Source organism: Euprymna scolopes, chromosome 25 (assembly GCF_053919585.1).
Source record: "Euprymna scolopes isolate OS-2025 chromosome 25, ASM5391958v1, whole genome shotgun sequence".
Lineage (NCBI taxonomy): Eukaryota > Metazoa > Mollusca > Cephalopoda > Sepiida > Sepiolidae > Euprymna > Euprymna scolopes.
In genome coordinates this window covers 75141013-75157068 of record NC_136506.1, presented here as the reverse complement: position 1 = coordinate 75157068, position 16056 = coordinate 75141013, and the positions used below count along the sequence as shown (strand labels likewise).

Genomic DNA, 16056 nt, shown 5'->3' with positions numbered 1-16056 from the left:
TGATCAAATTAAGCGATTTTTTTTATGAGAACTTCATTCCATAACAAGCAGATACATCATAAAGTTTTCTCCTTATCTCCGTTTTTTTAATGTATTTGCTAAACTGCATTAGTTGTAACAATTTTTAACGCAAAAAAATTGCAAACATAACTATATTTTAAATTATTTTCGATCTGAAATATATCTTTCCACGGGAAAGGCCGGTTAAATACCGATAGGAGGGTAATGAACGAGCGGTGTCAAATTCGAAAATCACTCTCTTCCAAAATGCCCAATCTTCGCAGTTTCATCACTAAATTTTTATTGTTAATTTGAACATCTTTTACCTGTTGCGTTTGTTTTTGTTATATAGATCATCGACTATTTATTAAAACGTTTTAGAAATTTATAAAGGTTTTAATAAATAAGTAAAAATCTATATAACAAATACTAACATAACGGGTAAAGGCTGTAAGGAGTGGTACTTTTTGAAAGATGATAAATTTTTTAATTGACACCGGTTCTACGCACATGCGCATTAAGAAATTAGAAAAAGCGGTTTTTCCGTGTGTTATTTTTTTCTTCAAAAACCTAAATAATCATGAGTGGTAAAACACGAGATATAAAGGTAAATATATAATATTAAATTCTCTCAAGAATGATAATTATTTCAGTATATTTATTATGAAGTGATTTTGTTATTAATTATTTATACCCGTGTCCGATTTTCATCCTCCTTATCAAAAGATCAAACTGTTTCGCGAAAACGTGCCTTTGCTTGGAAAAGCTTATATTGTGGTGCTTGCGTATTTATGTTACTGTGATCTTTTTTTTTTTTTTTTTTACGATTTTTATTTACTTAAGACAAATTGCGAATAATAAATTATCGATGTAATGTTAACGTTTTCAAAACAAAACATTTTAGTACGTCTCAACAACCTAAGCTGATATCTGTAAATACGATTCTATTTGTGTTAATTCCTGTTTTCAATCACGTGTAAAAATAGGTTCCAATATTTACTCTTAAACGAATTTTTTTGGTTATCTTTACAATTACTGTTTCCCCTTCACTTCCGGTTGGCCTTTCGTTTTTAATTGACTTTTTTACAGTATCGTTTGTCTATTAAATTGTTAAGTGAAAGTACAGAATAGGTAAAATACCCCCCCCCCACTTCCTATGTTAAGAACGGCTTTTCTAAATAATAACGTTGTCTATCTTTTCCTCTCTTATGACAAATCTTTCTAAAAAATTAAAATGGGTGCGCCTTGAACACTCGGAACCCCCCTTAACATTTTTTTTTCCTTTTTGTCTTTTTTCAACTATTTCTGCGGATTATTATCGATTGAACACTAAGCTACCAGATTATAGGTATTTTTTTACGATCTGCCCCAGCGTAGTATAAACACCCCAACCACCCCATGTTTAAAACGGCTTTCGGAATAAACACCCCCCTCAACCTCCCCATGTTAAGAATAGCTTTCGAGGTTGAGGGGGTGTTTATTCCGAAAGCCGTTCTTAACATGGGGAGGTTAAGGGGGTGTTTATAATACGCTGGGGCACGTCGTCAAAATTTACCAGATTATGAAATAAAATTGAAAAAATAAAATCAGTATTTGAAGATTTGGAAGGGAGGTTCAGTTTCACATAAAATAGCACTTCTGCAATGTCGTTAGTGACATATTAGCAACAGAGACGAGTTATCAGTTACTGTTCTTCGAAAGAGAACACTGACGTCTAGCGGCCATTATGTGAACCTCAAAGATAAACAAGTGTTTACGATAACACAAAAATATAATAAAATAAATAACACAAAAATATGAAAATCGAAACATATAAAAAATGTATCAAAATATAATTTTAATGTATTAATATAATTTCTTTTTAATGAGTGATTCCATAATTGAAAATAAAATAATAAATTTGATAAAAACATGAAATATTTATGGATTGTTTTTAGAATTGTTTTTGGGGGGTTGTTTTACTATACACATAGATTCGAAAAAGTTATCAAAAAACAAATATATAACAAATAAATGTTATTAAAGGCAAGATAAGTTACTTTTCTACCTAAGTTTTTAGTGTTTTTATTTAATGTAAAATATTTATTCGGTTCGAAAAACACGCTCGCTGTTTACGTTAAGTTTGAGAAAATGAGTTCAAACTAAAAAAAACTATACAAAATACTGTTAGAAACCCACTCAATATATGTCAGCTTATGTCACGGTAACATATATTGAGTGAGTTTCTAACAGTAGTTTGTATAATTTTTTAGTTTGAACTCATTTTCCCAAAGATAACGTATTCAACAGCGATCACGTCGCCATTTGTCTTTTTCACATATACCGATAAAGACTGTGTTTTTTTTCTAATCGAATAAGCATTTTACATTAAATGAAAACGCTAAAAACTTATCCAGTTAGGTAGAAAAGTAACTTTTTAATAACATTTATTTGTTATATATTTGTTTTTTGACAACTTTTTTGTATCTATGTGTATAGCAAAACAAACCTCATGGACCCTGTTCTTTGGCTGACAAGTGACATCTGTCGACGGTTCTTGAAACTAAAATACACACATTCGCCTCATGTCACTGACATGCAGAAGTGTCCATCCAACATTCTAGTAAATCGATCCCCTATTTTAGAACCGCTTTACAACCTCATCGTGACGTTGTCTATTTCGCCCCCCCCCCATTATTATTATTTTTTTATTTTATTTATTTATTTTTTATTTATTTTTTTTTTTTTTGCGATTTTCACTTTCAGAAAACTTAGGTCTGTCGCCTCCCATCCGTCATTATTATTATTATTATTTTTTAAATTTATTTTTCTACATTTATTTACTTTTTTTTAAGGTGCTTTTGAATTTAATGACCCTTGCTATTTTTAAATAGTATTTTAAAGTTATCAAGTTTTACGATATAGTTTTTTTTATTAAATTGTTAGGTGAAAGTACAGAATAGTTACAACCCCCCCTTACTGGCACTGTTTTACAATCGTTCACTGTGCAGAGGTAGGTGTGTCAGAAATTTCGTGAAAAATAGTGAATAATTCCACCCCGTCTTTCCAAGCTTATAACTCCTCGAAAAATGTAATTCAAGCCCTAATTTATTTTTTCAATTAAAGGAGCAAGGACCAAGGTTTCATTAAAAAAACAAAAAAAAACAAACAACGTGTTTCTTTTTTTTAAAAAAGGTTTTAAGCTTCGAACTTTACAGGTAAATTTCTAAAAACACTACTTTTTTTTGTTTTAAATTTGAATATATTATTTATTGACCTTTTCTCTTCAATTTGTGATATATAAAACTTTGGTGAGTGAATTATTTACTTTTTAATAGACACTTGAAAATGGGGGGGGGCGTGAATTAAAAAAAAAAACGTTTATCTAAAATATTATATTCGGTTTATTGGAAAGAGCATAAAATTTCACATTGACCCTGAAAATATCGTAAAAATAGAATCAATAGAAAATTTTTGATAGATTTTTAAAGTTTAAAAATTGAAAAATATTGAGTTCGTAAAATTCATTACTGTTTAAAAAAAAAAAAAAATTTCTATTACTTTTAAAACAACTTTAATAGTTTATTTTGGAAGTATAATCCATAAAGAAAATAAACAACCCACTTTTAAAAGAGAAATTATGAGTTTTTCATATTTTATTCGCAGTTTCATGTTAGGGTGTCAAAAATTCCTACAAAAATTCTGATACACCTAGTGCAGAGGGTAACAACTCTCTTTTATTAAGAGAATCGTTCATTTCTTCATCTCTTAATTTAGGACGCTTGATGCAAAGATATTTTTTATTATATCAAAACATTAAAAAAAGAAAACTATGACAAATTGTTTTTAATGTAAGAAGATAACATTAATAATACAAAATGTAGTCTTTATGCGACTATTAAGAGAAACCCAACAACATTTTCATTAGATGAAAATATTTAAAAACGAAGTTGCGGCAACTTTTTTCTTTCTTTTTTTTTAATTAAGAAGTAAATATTAAGGTAAGGTTTTTAAAAAAAATTAGTCTTTAACCTTAAAAAAAGATGAAGAACGAAACTCTTTAATAAAACAAGGATGAAACTTTTACAGCTGCGTTTACAATTCCTCTACAACTATCGTCACATTTGCATTTTTTTGTAATGTTGAAAATTAGATGTCGGTGTTATTAATATTATAAACAAAAAAAAAAAGTCGACGCATCTTTGTTTTAAAGAGTCTTATTCTTTGTATTTTTTAAAGTATACTATAAAGAACTCAGAAAAAAATCTAACACCAACCATACAATGGAATATCTTGAAAAAAGCTAAAACATGTTCTTCCCTTATCTCCCCATGTTACTTGTGTCTTACTGAAAAATTATTTATCACAAGGTTTAAACACAGATAAGTTACTCAACAAAAGACAAGAAACTGCCATAAACTGCAGGCATCTAAAGAACATCTTCTTAGAAACTTTAATACCTAATTCAAATTTTTTGAAATATTGTTTTCCGACCTTCTCAGTTATATTAATTTGTATCCCTTCCCTTTTCTTTTTACCTTTTTCTTCTCTAACTGGCTACACGAACCCTCTCCTTCTTAAACTTTCCTCTCTCACACTTTTTCTCTCACTCTCTTTAATCTCTATATCTAATGAAAGTATTGTTGGTTCGTTGGTAATAATTCTGTACAGATTACATTTTGTATTATTAATGGTTATCAACTTTGTTACATTAAAAAAAAATTTGTTGCAGTTTTCTTTGTTTTGATTTAATAAAAAATATTGTAGCATCAAGCGTCCTAAATTATGAGATGAAAAATGAATGAATCGCTTAATAAACGAGAATTGTCTCCCTCTGCACAGTGAACGCCCTCTTACCATTTTAAATAATAGGTTTCTAAATAATAAGGTTACTATTTCAAAAGTATCTTTTTTAAGTAATTACACATGAATGATAATAATCTGTAGAAATAGTTGAAAAAAGATTTGTAAGGTGGGAGGGGGTACCTATTGTTCAGGTGCACATGAAAATGTTAATTTTGCCATGATGGCTAAGACTTCAAATGATTTATGAAGTGGGTAGGTGCATTAGATGATTTTTGTTTCACCAAAGAATGACTTCCTGTCTCCTTCCTCCCATATGTCGATGTGATAAAGCCGCTAAAGAAAATAATTCTTTGTAAGCATTAAAATTTTTTTTTTTTATGTTAAATATTATTACATTACGGGAGTCATTTTGAGTTAAATTTATTTTATTTTACTCATCTAAATTTGAGAAATTACGATTAAAAAGTATTTTTCATTTTTTTCTTTTTTACTTTCTTTCCACCTCAACACTCACCCCTCACCTTTTAAAATGACAACTTTTAAAGGTTTTCAGGTATGTTGAAAACGAATATCACATTTAAATTTGGTGCAGACAAGTACTTTTCTGGATATTAAAACGTTTATTATCCAATGTAATCCATCATGTTTCTACCAAAGGTCATTTTTTTTTTTTTTTTCACCAATTGAAAAGTACTAATATGCACATGTGTTAGCAAACATTCCATCCTCCCCATAATAAGAATGGTGAACGCCGCTGGCATTTATTAAGTAATAATTTGGAAAAAATGTCTTAATATTCAGACAACTACTTGTTTGTGCCAAATTTGAATGTGATATTCGTTTTCAGCATATTCAAAAACCTCTAAAAGTCATAATTTTAAAGGTGAGTGTTAAGGTGAAAAGAAAGTAAAAATTTACTGATTAAAATATGTAAACATTAGTTAAATACTATCTATCATGGCTGTCGTGGCCGTTAAAGTCTATATGAAGCCTGTGCAAGCAGCCATGATGGATAGTATTTAACTAATGTTTACATATTTTACTTGTACATTTATAAAGTTTAGATGGATAAAATAAAATAAATTTTAACTTGAAATGATTTCTCATGTAATACTATTTACGACAGTCAGAGTTGAGAGTGCAGTTGGACTTTGACTACAGTTGGAGACACAGGTCAGTAAAGCTTGGGAGATTGAAATGAACTGATGGGCCAGTTCAGTAAAGCTTGGAAGATTGAAATGAACTGATGGGCCAGTTCAGTAAAGCTTGGAAGATTGAAATGAACTGATGGGCCAGGTCGGTAAAGCTTGGGAGATTGAAATGAACTGATGGGCCAGGTCGGTAAAGCTTGGGTGATTGAAATGAACTGATGGGCCAGTTCAGTAAAGCTTGGGAGATTGAAATGAACTGATAGGCCAGGTCAGTAAAGCTTGGGAGATTGAAATGAACTGATGGGCCAGGTCGGTAAAGCTTGGGAGATTGAAATGAACTGATGGGCCAGGTCGGTAAAGCTTGGGAGATTGAAATGAACTGATGGGCCAGGTCGGTAAAGCTTGGGAGATTGAAATGAACTGATGGGCCAGGTCGGTAAAGCTTGGGAGATTGAAATGAACTGATGGGCCAGGTCAGTAAAGCTTGGGAGATTGAAATGAACTGATGGGCCAGGTCGGTAAAGCTTGGGAGATTGAAATGAACTGATGGTAAAAGACAAATCCAACCCCGACAGGATGTAGATATGAACCTTAGCATGTTGGCACACACCCAGAGTCCAACCGACAAATGTGAAGCACCAGTCTGTGTTTTTCTTGTTTCCCTGTGTTTATTTTATTTTTATACTTGTGGACCCATGCGTCCTTGTTGACAGTGTGAAAAAGATGCCGCCGACATAACAAGAACTATGAAAGATGGAGAACAAAGCCACGGCACATAACGCTTAAAGTCAGCGATTTGTTATTAGGGCCACACATGACTGAGGAAGTAAAATGCTTATTTGGTTCGAAAAACATGCAGTCTTTATCGGTATATATGAAAAAGACAAATGGCGTTGTGCTCGCTGTTGAATACATTAAGTTTGTGAAAATGAGTTTAAGCTAAAAAAAACTATACAAAATACTGTTAGAGACCCACTCAATATATGTCAGCTTATGTCACGGTAACATATATTGAGTTTCTAACAGTATTTTGTGTAGTTTTTTAATTTGAACTCATTTTCCCAAACCTAACGTATACAACAGTGAGCACGCCACCATTTGTCTTTTTCAAAATGTAATGAAAGTTTCTTATTATACTTTTAAAAGCAAATCTTATGTAACAAAATGAGGCAAAAATAAGTTCTCATTACATTTGAGACTCGTCGCCGTCAACAACACCAAAATGGAAAGATGGAGAGAGAAAAAAAAAAAAAAAAAAAAAAAAGACTTACATTTATTTCTACCTGGAGAATGGTTTCTTTGCAAACCGAAAATTTGTATTTAAATAAACATTACGTTTACTAAAAAAAAAAAAAAAAACTAGCATTTTGCTTGCCTTTCTAAACATTTAAAAATTTTCTTATACAAAAGCAAATCTTATGTAAGAAAGTAAGTATTCCATTTGATTTGATCTTCATTTCAAATCATTGCACTGTGGAGGAAGGGGGAGAAAGATGAATTGAAATCACTAATTAGCAGGAATGTGAGACCTCTGCTTTTTTATAAATCAGATAAAGCGGAAATCCAAAAAGATGTTTCTTTTTCTTTTTTCTTTTCTTTCTTTTTTCTTTTTTTTTTCTTTTTTCAAGCAAAGACTGATTTCTACCTTTTACATTCTATTTTTTTGTCATTTCACTTGACTTTAGAGGGGACAATTTAAAAGGGGTGAACATGCTTCTTCTATGTTTAGAAATTAGTGAAATCTTTCGCAATTTCAGCTTTTTATTTCCATTGGGAATTCACGTTCCTTAATTAGTTATATCTTGTCAGCCCATGTCATTATACATCTGATGCCCTTTTATGCTTCTAAATGAACAGCCATTTGCTGTATCCTCCTATTGAGCGATGTGATATACCTTTTCAAAAAAAAAAAAAAGTGTCTAAGTAACTTACACCCAGGGTTCAACCAGTTGACTTCTGTTTACTCCTTGGCTGTTCCATTTTTTTGTTATTCTCAGTATATATCAAGATTGTATACTAGTGGATGTACTTGTTCAATATCCAACCTCCATAGTTCTGATCTGAAGGCAAAGACTGATTTCTGCCAAATCGCTATAGCTTTACATATGATTTTTTGTCATTTGATTCGGTTTAGAGAAAAAGATTGGATGGAGGTGAACATTAAGAAGTATTTCCCAACCTGTAGTTGGTGCTGGTGGTAGCGTCCTTCTACCTCAAGGTTTGGAAATTCTTCTCAAGTTTAGTTTTTATTTCTATTGGCAATTCATGTCACTTAATTAGTTATATATTCTCAGCTCATGTCATTATACATCCAACACCCCTGTATGCTTCTAAACAGATTGCTATTTGCTATTGCTTACTGTTGAGCCATGTAACATATCTTTCAGAAACTAATCTAAGTACTCACTCAGGGTTCATCAAGTTGATCTCTGCTGACCCCTCAGTTGTCTCATTTCTTCTTATTTTCAATTCAATAATGTATTAGATGGCCTATCTGTTTAAATATTTAACATCCATAGCTCTGATCTGAAAACAAGGTTTTCTTGTCATTCTCAAACTTTCTTGAAACAAATAAGTTTTTGGTCAGATTGATGTTGATGTCTTTCTTTTTTTTTTTTAATCTTTTGTAGGATTTTGAATTCCAACAACTTTGTAAAATCCGCCTTTTCAAACCCCCGGACACGGTTTCCAAGCAAAGAGCAGAGTTGTTAGCAAGTGCCAGCAAATATGGACTCTGTTTTGCCGGATTTGAAAAAAGTAAGGCTTTCAATCATTTTTGGGAAGTAGAGGTACAAGTGGTGTGATATATACTGATGTTTTGGAACCAGTAAACACGTTTCCCGTGGTATTATTGGAACCCTGCACCAATTGTCTTAAAAAAATAAAAATGAGGTTCGTCTGTATTAAGGTGATTATATATAAAAAGCCTGTAAAATTAAACGGTTAAATAAAAAAGATTCTTGTCCAGAATTCAACAAAAACATAGAAAAATGTTAATGATGTATGTACCTATTACGTAAGGAAAATTTCATATTCCAAAAGTCATATAAATTGATCAAGTAGTTATCTTTTTAACTAAGAAAATCAAATTTTATGAGGAAATGACAGTTTTCATCCGCTATTTTTCTTAAAGAGAGAATTCAATTTGAATTACCAAGATCTAAAAGTCAACCTTAGAATGTCTACAGTATACTATGAATCGCGAAAACTCGTAAAAAATTGATTTTCTATATATAAAAAAAAAAAACTACTTGACTAATTCACATGATTTTGGGAATATGACATTTTTGTTTCGTGATGGATACATATAACAAAGTATATTTTTTGTATATTGTTTTTTTTTAATTTGTTTTAAATCTGCAATTGCGCTAAAAAAAAAAAAATTTGGATCACTTTTATTTAAATGTAAAATGATCATCCACTTCCGGATCAGATAGCAAACCTTATTTTTATTTTTTTAATTATTTATTTTGGATTTTTACTAATGAGTCACCATTTATCAAGGAAGAGGATTGAAAATGAATGAAATGAACAAAATTTGATTACTTGTGGGGTGGAGTGAGAGGTTGTGACAAATATTTGATGGCAACCATCTTATAGTTTACAGGGAAACGGTCTCATGGTAGTGTGTTCCACAGATGGTAAGTTCTTGGAGAAAAAAAACTCTGTTCATGAAAATTCTGCCTGATACTAGGCACACAAGAAAAAAAAGGAAAGTTTTTTTCAGTTGTGGTAAGGAGATGAGCTATGTCTTACAATGGGAAACCAGAGATTAGAGCCAAGTCAATCACCTTCCATGGAAATAATGATAATGTAGAAAAGAATTAGCATCTCTTCAGTTAGAAAAGGGTTGTAAAGAACAGATTTTGCAAAGTCAATTTTGTACTCTTGTCATATTAACAGAGAATGTTCTAAACAGCTCCTCTCCAAACATGGCAGCAGTGCTCTATCTTAGGACGTTGCTGGCTCTTATATAGATAGAGGATTACAGCAGGAGTCAGATACCTTTTTGACCAGTAGAATGAGCAATTCTTGTTCAGAATTCCTCCTATATTAAAAAAAAAATAAAAATCTTTACGATGTATGTACCATGACAAAAAAAAAAACATATCCCAAAAATCAAATCAGTTTATCAAGTTTTATTTTTATAAAGAAAATCATCTTTAAACAATCAATGAGAATTCATAGGCATTACAACATAAATCTAGTAAGTATGAATTATTGAGTTATCTCCCTTTTCTTTCTTGAAATTTTTTTCCAAATTGTGGACGAGATGGTCACTCCTTGGATACTCATAAAATTTGATTTGCTTATTTAATAAAAAAGTACTTGATTTTTGGAATGTGATATTTTCATTTTGTCACAAGTACTTACCTCCTACAGATATTGTTTTATCTTTTTTTTTTTTTTAAGAACGAGAACCGAATGGTCCAATCATTTTTCCACTAAGCTTAACAATAGATTGGCTATAAATTGTTAGATCTGAAATGAAAATTAATCCTAGGAACTTACCAAAACAAAATCTTCTCAAGGAGAGAAATATTCATTTCAAAGGCAAAGGCGATCATTGTTAATGAAAGGAGAGAACCTTGGTTTTAAGAGTTGTTAACAGTAACAAACTATTTTCCCCCTCCATTGCATCACATGCTCCAGATCGAAAGAGAGGAAGATTTTGGTTGTTAGTGCTTTTCGAAATGTTGTCATAAACAATTGTCGTCAGGAAATTGCAGAAACACTAGAGGATGACCTCCAATCTGTAGTGGAATGGGGACAAAAATGGATAGTCACATTCAATGCTGCTAAGACTAAGCTTGTTTCCTTCAATAACTACAAGAAACCTTCTCTACCACCAATAGCAATGGCCAAGAACACATTGCCTGAAGGTACTTCTTTTAAACTCCTCGGCCTAACGTTTACAGGGAATATGAACTGGAATAGATACATTGAGAGCATTGCCAAGGCTGCTGCAAGGAAGGTTGGCTCCCTCTACCGTGCTAGAAAACTACTTACGCCTGAAAGTATCCTGTACCTCTATAAGGCCACCATTCGCCCATGTATGGAGTACTGTTGTCACGTCTGGGCTGGTGCATCTGCTGCTTGTTTCTCGCTCCTGGACAGGGTTCAAAAGAGAGTCACCAACCTGATAGGTCCTGAACTGTCATCTAGGCTTCAGCCTCTGTCCCATCGACGAGATGTTGCATCCCTCTGCCTGTTCTACAAATACTTTAATGGTGAATGCTCTTACGAACTGTAAACACTTGTACCTCCTCGACGTAACTACCCCCGACAAACCCGACAAGCTAGTAAGTCTCATCCCTTTACAGTAGAGATCCCTAGGTGCAAGAAAGCCTTTTACTCCAATAGTTTCTTCCCCAGAACTGCAAGTCTTTGGAACTCCCTTCCGGGATTCTGCTTTCCCAACCGTACTGATATGCAGAAGTTCAAGTGTAATGTGAAAAAACATCTTTCTACTCATCTCCCTTGATAATGCCCCTGCAAATTAAGTCCCTGATAGTAGCCCCCTGCTTCAAAGTGGCACTGTGCCTTGTTTGGGGTGAAAATTGAATAAAGAAAAAAGAAAGCATAGATATTGGCAAATGATCTCAGAATGTTATTTGGAAGATCATTAACGAAGATCAGAAAGAAGGTTGGATCCAGAAGTAATCCTTGAGACATTCTGGTGTTAATACTATGTGTTTCAAATTCCTGCCTAGCACCAACTAATTTTATAGATCCATCAGAAGATATTTCTCAGATATTTCATAGCTAGTGAAGCAAAACTTCAGTGAGACCCTTTCAGTGGTCTTTGATATATCAAAAGCTATAGCCCTCGACACAAAGCTCACACCGATAGATTCACTGATCCTACACAATATTACAGTCCGCATGCCAGCTGTTGATTTTGCAGTACGGAATTCGTATTGCTTGTAACTAAGTAGATTTCTTTTGCTGAGGCAGTTCATTTATTACAGATTCAAGCAACTTGCTCATAACATGCAGAGGACTGATCAGTCTGTAGTGAGATGTATACTTTGCCAACCAACAAGATTTGCACAAGGGAATGGGAGCATTTCTCCTTTAAATGACAGGCTCTATAGATTTGTAAGGATAAGAGCTAGTTCCTGCAAAAAATTCTGAAACATAGTGTTTTATCAGTTGCCTTGCTGACAGTGTTTTTAATAAGTTTGGCAACATCCAGAACAGATATCTCTACAAAATCACCATCCACCTGTCTCTCCTTATTTGACAGGACTCAAAAGAGAGTCTCCAATGTGATAGGTCCTACACTATCTAATAAACTTCAGCCTCTGTCCCATCATTGCAATGTTGTAAAGTACTACTACTACAACAACAACAACTATCCTCACATATTCCTCAAGTTTGATGGTTGGATGTTTGGGTCGTCAACTTGGTCGAATGGCTTCTCTCCACTTGATTCCATCCATTAGCAATGCTTCTGTTAATCTATGATGTTTCAGGCGTTGCTTGATGCTATCACTCCACCTCTTCCAAGGTCGATCATTTGGACAGGTTCCAGGGACATCAAAGTTAATAATTCTTCTTGGCTGCTTGTCAACTGCCATGCATTAGATGTGGTCAAACTATCTCGGTCTATGTTAATTTTATTTTTATTTCGGACTATTAGTCTCATCTTTATTAGTTGTTGTTTGTTTGTTTTTATTGGTTCACAACGTTTCGGCCAACTTCCTCTGGCCTTCGTCAGGTGGTAACCGCGACGGATAGGAACTTCGAATCTCCTAACTGCATTCTCAGCCATCACTGCCATCCTTAGTTGTCGTCGTCTCACCACATTTTTGACCAATTACCTCTGGCACGCTTTGGGTGGGATTGAAACCGCTATCTTCAGACAATGTTCATCTGGAACCGTAGAGATTCAACGTCTCTATCAACTGCGCCACGGGCCCCGAAGGGCGATCAAGGTTGGATTCTTTGATCTTATAAATCCACATTTATTCATTATCTGATCTTCCATAGTCGGGTCCGTACCGATTGGTATATATATATATTATTCCTTAATTGGAATTTTTTTATTTTGAGATGAGCATTTTTATGTTAATTTTATTTTTATTTCGGACTATTAGTCTCATCTTTATTAGTTGTTGTTTGTTTGTTTTTATTGGTTCACAACGTTTTTATTGGTTCACAAAGAATCCAACCTTGATCGCCCTTCGGGGCCCGTGGCGCAGTTGATAGAGACATTGAATCTCTACGGTTCCAGATGAACATTGTCTGAAGATAGCGGTTTCAATCCCACCCAAAGCGTGCCAGAGGTAATTGGTCAAAAATGTGGTGAGATGACGACAACTACGGATGGCAGTGATGGCAGTTAGGAGATTCGAAGTTCCTATCCGTCGCGGTTACCACCTGACGAAGGCCAGAGGAAGTTGGCCGAAACGTTGTGAACCAATAAAAACAAACAAACAACAACTAATAAAGATGAGACTAATAGTCCGAAATAAAAATAAAATTAACATAAAAATGCTCATCTCAAAATAAAAAATTCCAATTAAGGAATAATATATATATATATATCTCGGTCTAATCCAGCATAGCGTTTCATCTCCTGAATTGAGGTCAAGCCTGGATGATTTGGTTGAAAATTAATTGCTGTTATTCTTACTTATTGCTGTAAGATTTCGGCGGTGAGGGGGATATTATCTGTTGTGTGTTTATCTCATTACGTGTGTCTCTTTGTCTGTATCTATGTACGTAATCGTTATACGTCTAGTGTCTATATATGGTAATATTCATAACGTCTTATTGTCCAGTTAATACGTATGTGCATGTGTATATAACCAAACGTTGACATACCTTTTTTCTGCCTCTTGGCTTCTCTTAGCTCGTAGCTGCAAAGAGAACCACATGCACAAAATAACAAGTCGGAGGCTTCTTTTAATTAATGCTTGGTTTATTCTTCTCAGTCTTGGTGGCGCCCATTCTTTTTTATTGGCCGTTCTTAACTTTTTTTGCGTTTCCTTCTCTGACGCATCTTTGCGCCAATCTCGACACGTCTGCTCCGTCCAAAATCGGAAATCAGACTGACTTGCATGTGAGAAAAAAAGATATCTTCCTCTCTTCCTTTCCTGCTCTCTCTCTCTCTCTTTCTACGTTCTTTTTCACACATACCCGAATGACCTATTTCAGGCACACAGGCTAGTGTGTATATAAAAGAAATTTAAGTTTATAGAAGGCAATATAATGCAGAGATGGACTCAAACTAAAGCAGCTTAAGGTATAATGGTGGAACAAGCTATGCAGTTTCATCTTTATTGATTCAATGCATGCATGTATCTATAATTATATAAATGCAACTTTGTGTGTGTTTGTTCCTTGTAGACTCTGAAATGACCGAACAGATTTTCCTTAAAATTTACAGAACTTTAGTGCATAAGTCTGGGAGTGATCTTAGTTAAGTTTTGTCTCAGAATACCCCCAATAATTCCCGATAATCGATAATCAAAACCATTATTTTAATTTATCTATCATTGGTAAAGCCATTTTTCCATGTCGCAACAATGATAGAACAACGGGCTGTGAAAATTCTATTGTGGGTAAGTTGATAGCATGTTTTTTTTTTTTTTTTTTTTTTGCATGATGTGTTCTGTAGGTTCAAACTCTGCACGTAAATTTCTTAATTTTTTTCATTTTTTTTTTTTTTTTTTTTTTTTTTTTTTTGCATGGGGGTCACCACTTATCAAGGCCCGAAGGCCACTCAGGGATAAGGGTTATTGCGTGTACAGTAATCAATGAGATAGTATTGTAGTAATCATAAGTATTGGGGGTTTTGATAGAGTGTCTTACTTAAGGGGACGGTTTGTCAGGAGTTTGTTTATGTTGGACTTGAAGATGTCCAAGTTGTAGTCAGGTGGGAAACAGGCAAGCAGCAGAGAGTTCCACTGGCATGCAGTTCTAAGAAAGAAGCTTTGCGCATGGAATCTACGTTTGGATTTAGGCACAGATAAAGAGTGGGGAAAATTATTGACAGTAGTTTCAGCCAGACGGGTGTTTCTCGCGAAAGATTGGCGAGGGGGGGGGTGAGGGATTGGAGCTCAGACGAGCACCTGCCATGGAAATAACGATAAAACTAGGACAGGCTCGCAACATCTTCTGTGGGAGAGAGGTTGCAGGGAAGAGAAAAGGGCATCCCCACTAAACCACAAAGTCTATTTTGTACTCTGTCAAGGCAGGATAGGTTGTTTTTAGCAGCTCCTGCCCAGATGTGGCAGCAGTACTCCATCCTTGGACGTACTTGGCTTTTATACAGATAGAGAATTGCATCAGTAATGAGATATCTTCTGGGGCGGTAGAAGGATCCCACCATTTTCCCAGTGTCCCTGGCAACAGATTTGATGTATGTGTTCCATTTCAGATCAGGAGTAAAGGTCAAACCCAGAAGCTTGTCAAAACATGGAGCCTCCCCAAGACGAGAGCCATCCATTTCAATTGATGCCAGATGGGGATCAGAGCGTTGATAATGTAAAGATAGAAGCTTGGTTTTGGATGCATTAAAAGTAACCAGCCACCTCTTCCCCTATTGTACCACGCGCTCAAGATCAGAAGAGAGAAAATTAGAGAGAACTTTGTCATTTACGGCCTTTGATGTGTTGCTATAGATGGTCGTGTCATCAGCATAGATGTCAACGAATGATTTAAGTATGTGTTTTGGGAGATCATTGATGTAGATCAGAAAGAGAGTTGGGCCCAGGATGGACCCCTGGGGGACTCCAGCATTAATACTGTGGGCCTCTGATTTCTGCCCATCAACCACTACTCTTATGAATCTATCAGAGAGAAATGATTTAATGATTGAGAAAACATTTCCAGTAATACCGTAGCTGGAAATCTTGTGAAGTAGGCCCTTATGCCATACCTTATTGAAGGCCTTCGATATGTCAAGAGCAATTGCCCTGGAAAGGAAACCTTTGTCAAGAGATTCACTAATCCTATGTGATATAATCGTTAGCACATCTGCTGTAGATCTTGCAGAGCGGAAACCATATTGTGTGTCACTAAGAAGGTTGTTTCTGTTGAGGTGGTTGGCTACTTCTTTATTTAATATGGATTCCAACAACTTAATCATGACACACAGGAGACTTAT

The 16056-nt window shown here is 34.3% G+C and overlaps 1 protein-coding gene across 3 annotated transcripts in view; it reads left to right on the top strand.

Moving 5' to 3' along the window:
- Positions 1-490: 490 nt before the first annotated feature.
- Positions 491-16056, top strand: part of LOC145247439 (uncharacterized) — a 195664-nt gene continuing 180098 nt past the window's right edge. For all 3 annotated transcript variants that reach the window (XM_080109206.1, XM_080109205.1, XM_080109204.1), the window contains exons 1-2: positions 491-607; positions 8567-8693. In XM_080109206.1, the coding sequence (XP_079965332.1) occupies positions 581-607; positions 8567-8693 (154 nt within the window). In that variant the 5' untranslated portion in view covers positions 491-580. The remainder of the gene's footprint in view (positions 608-8566; positions 8694-16056) is intronic.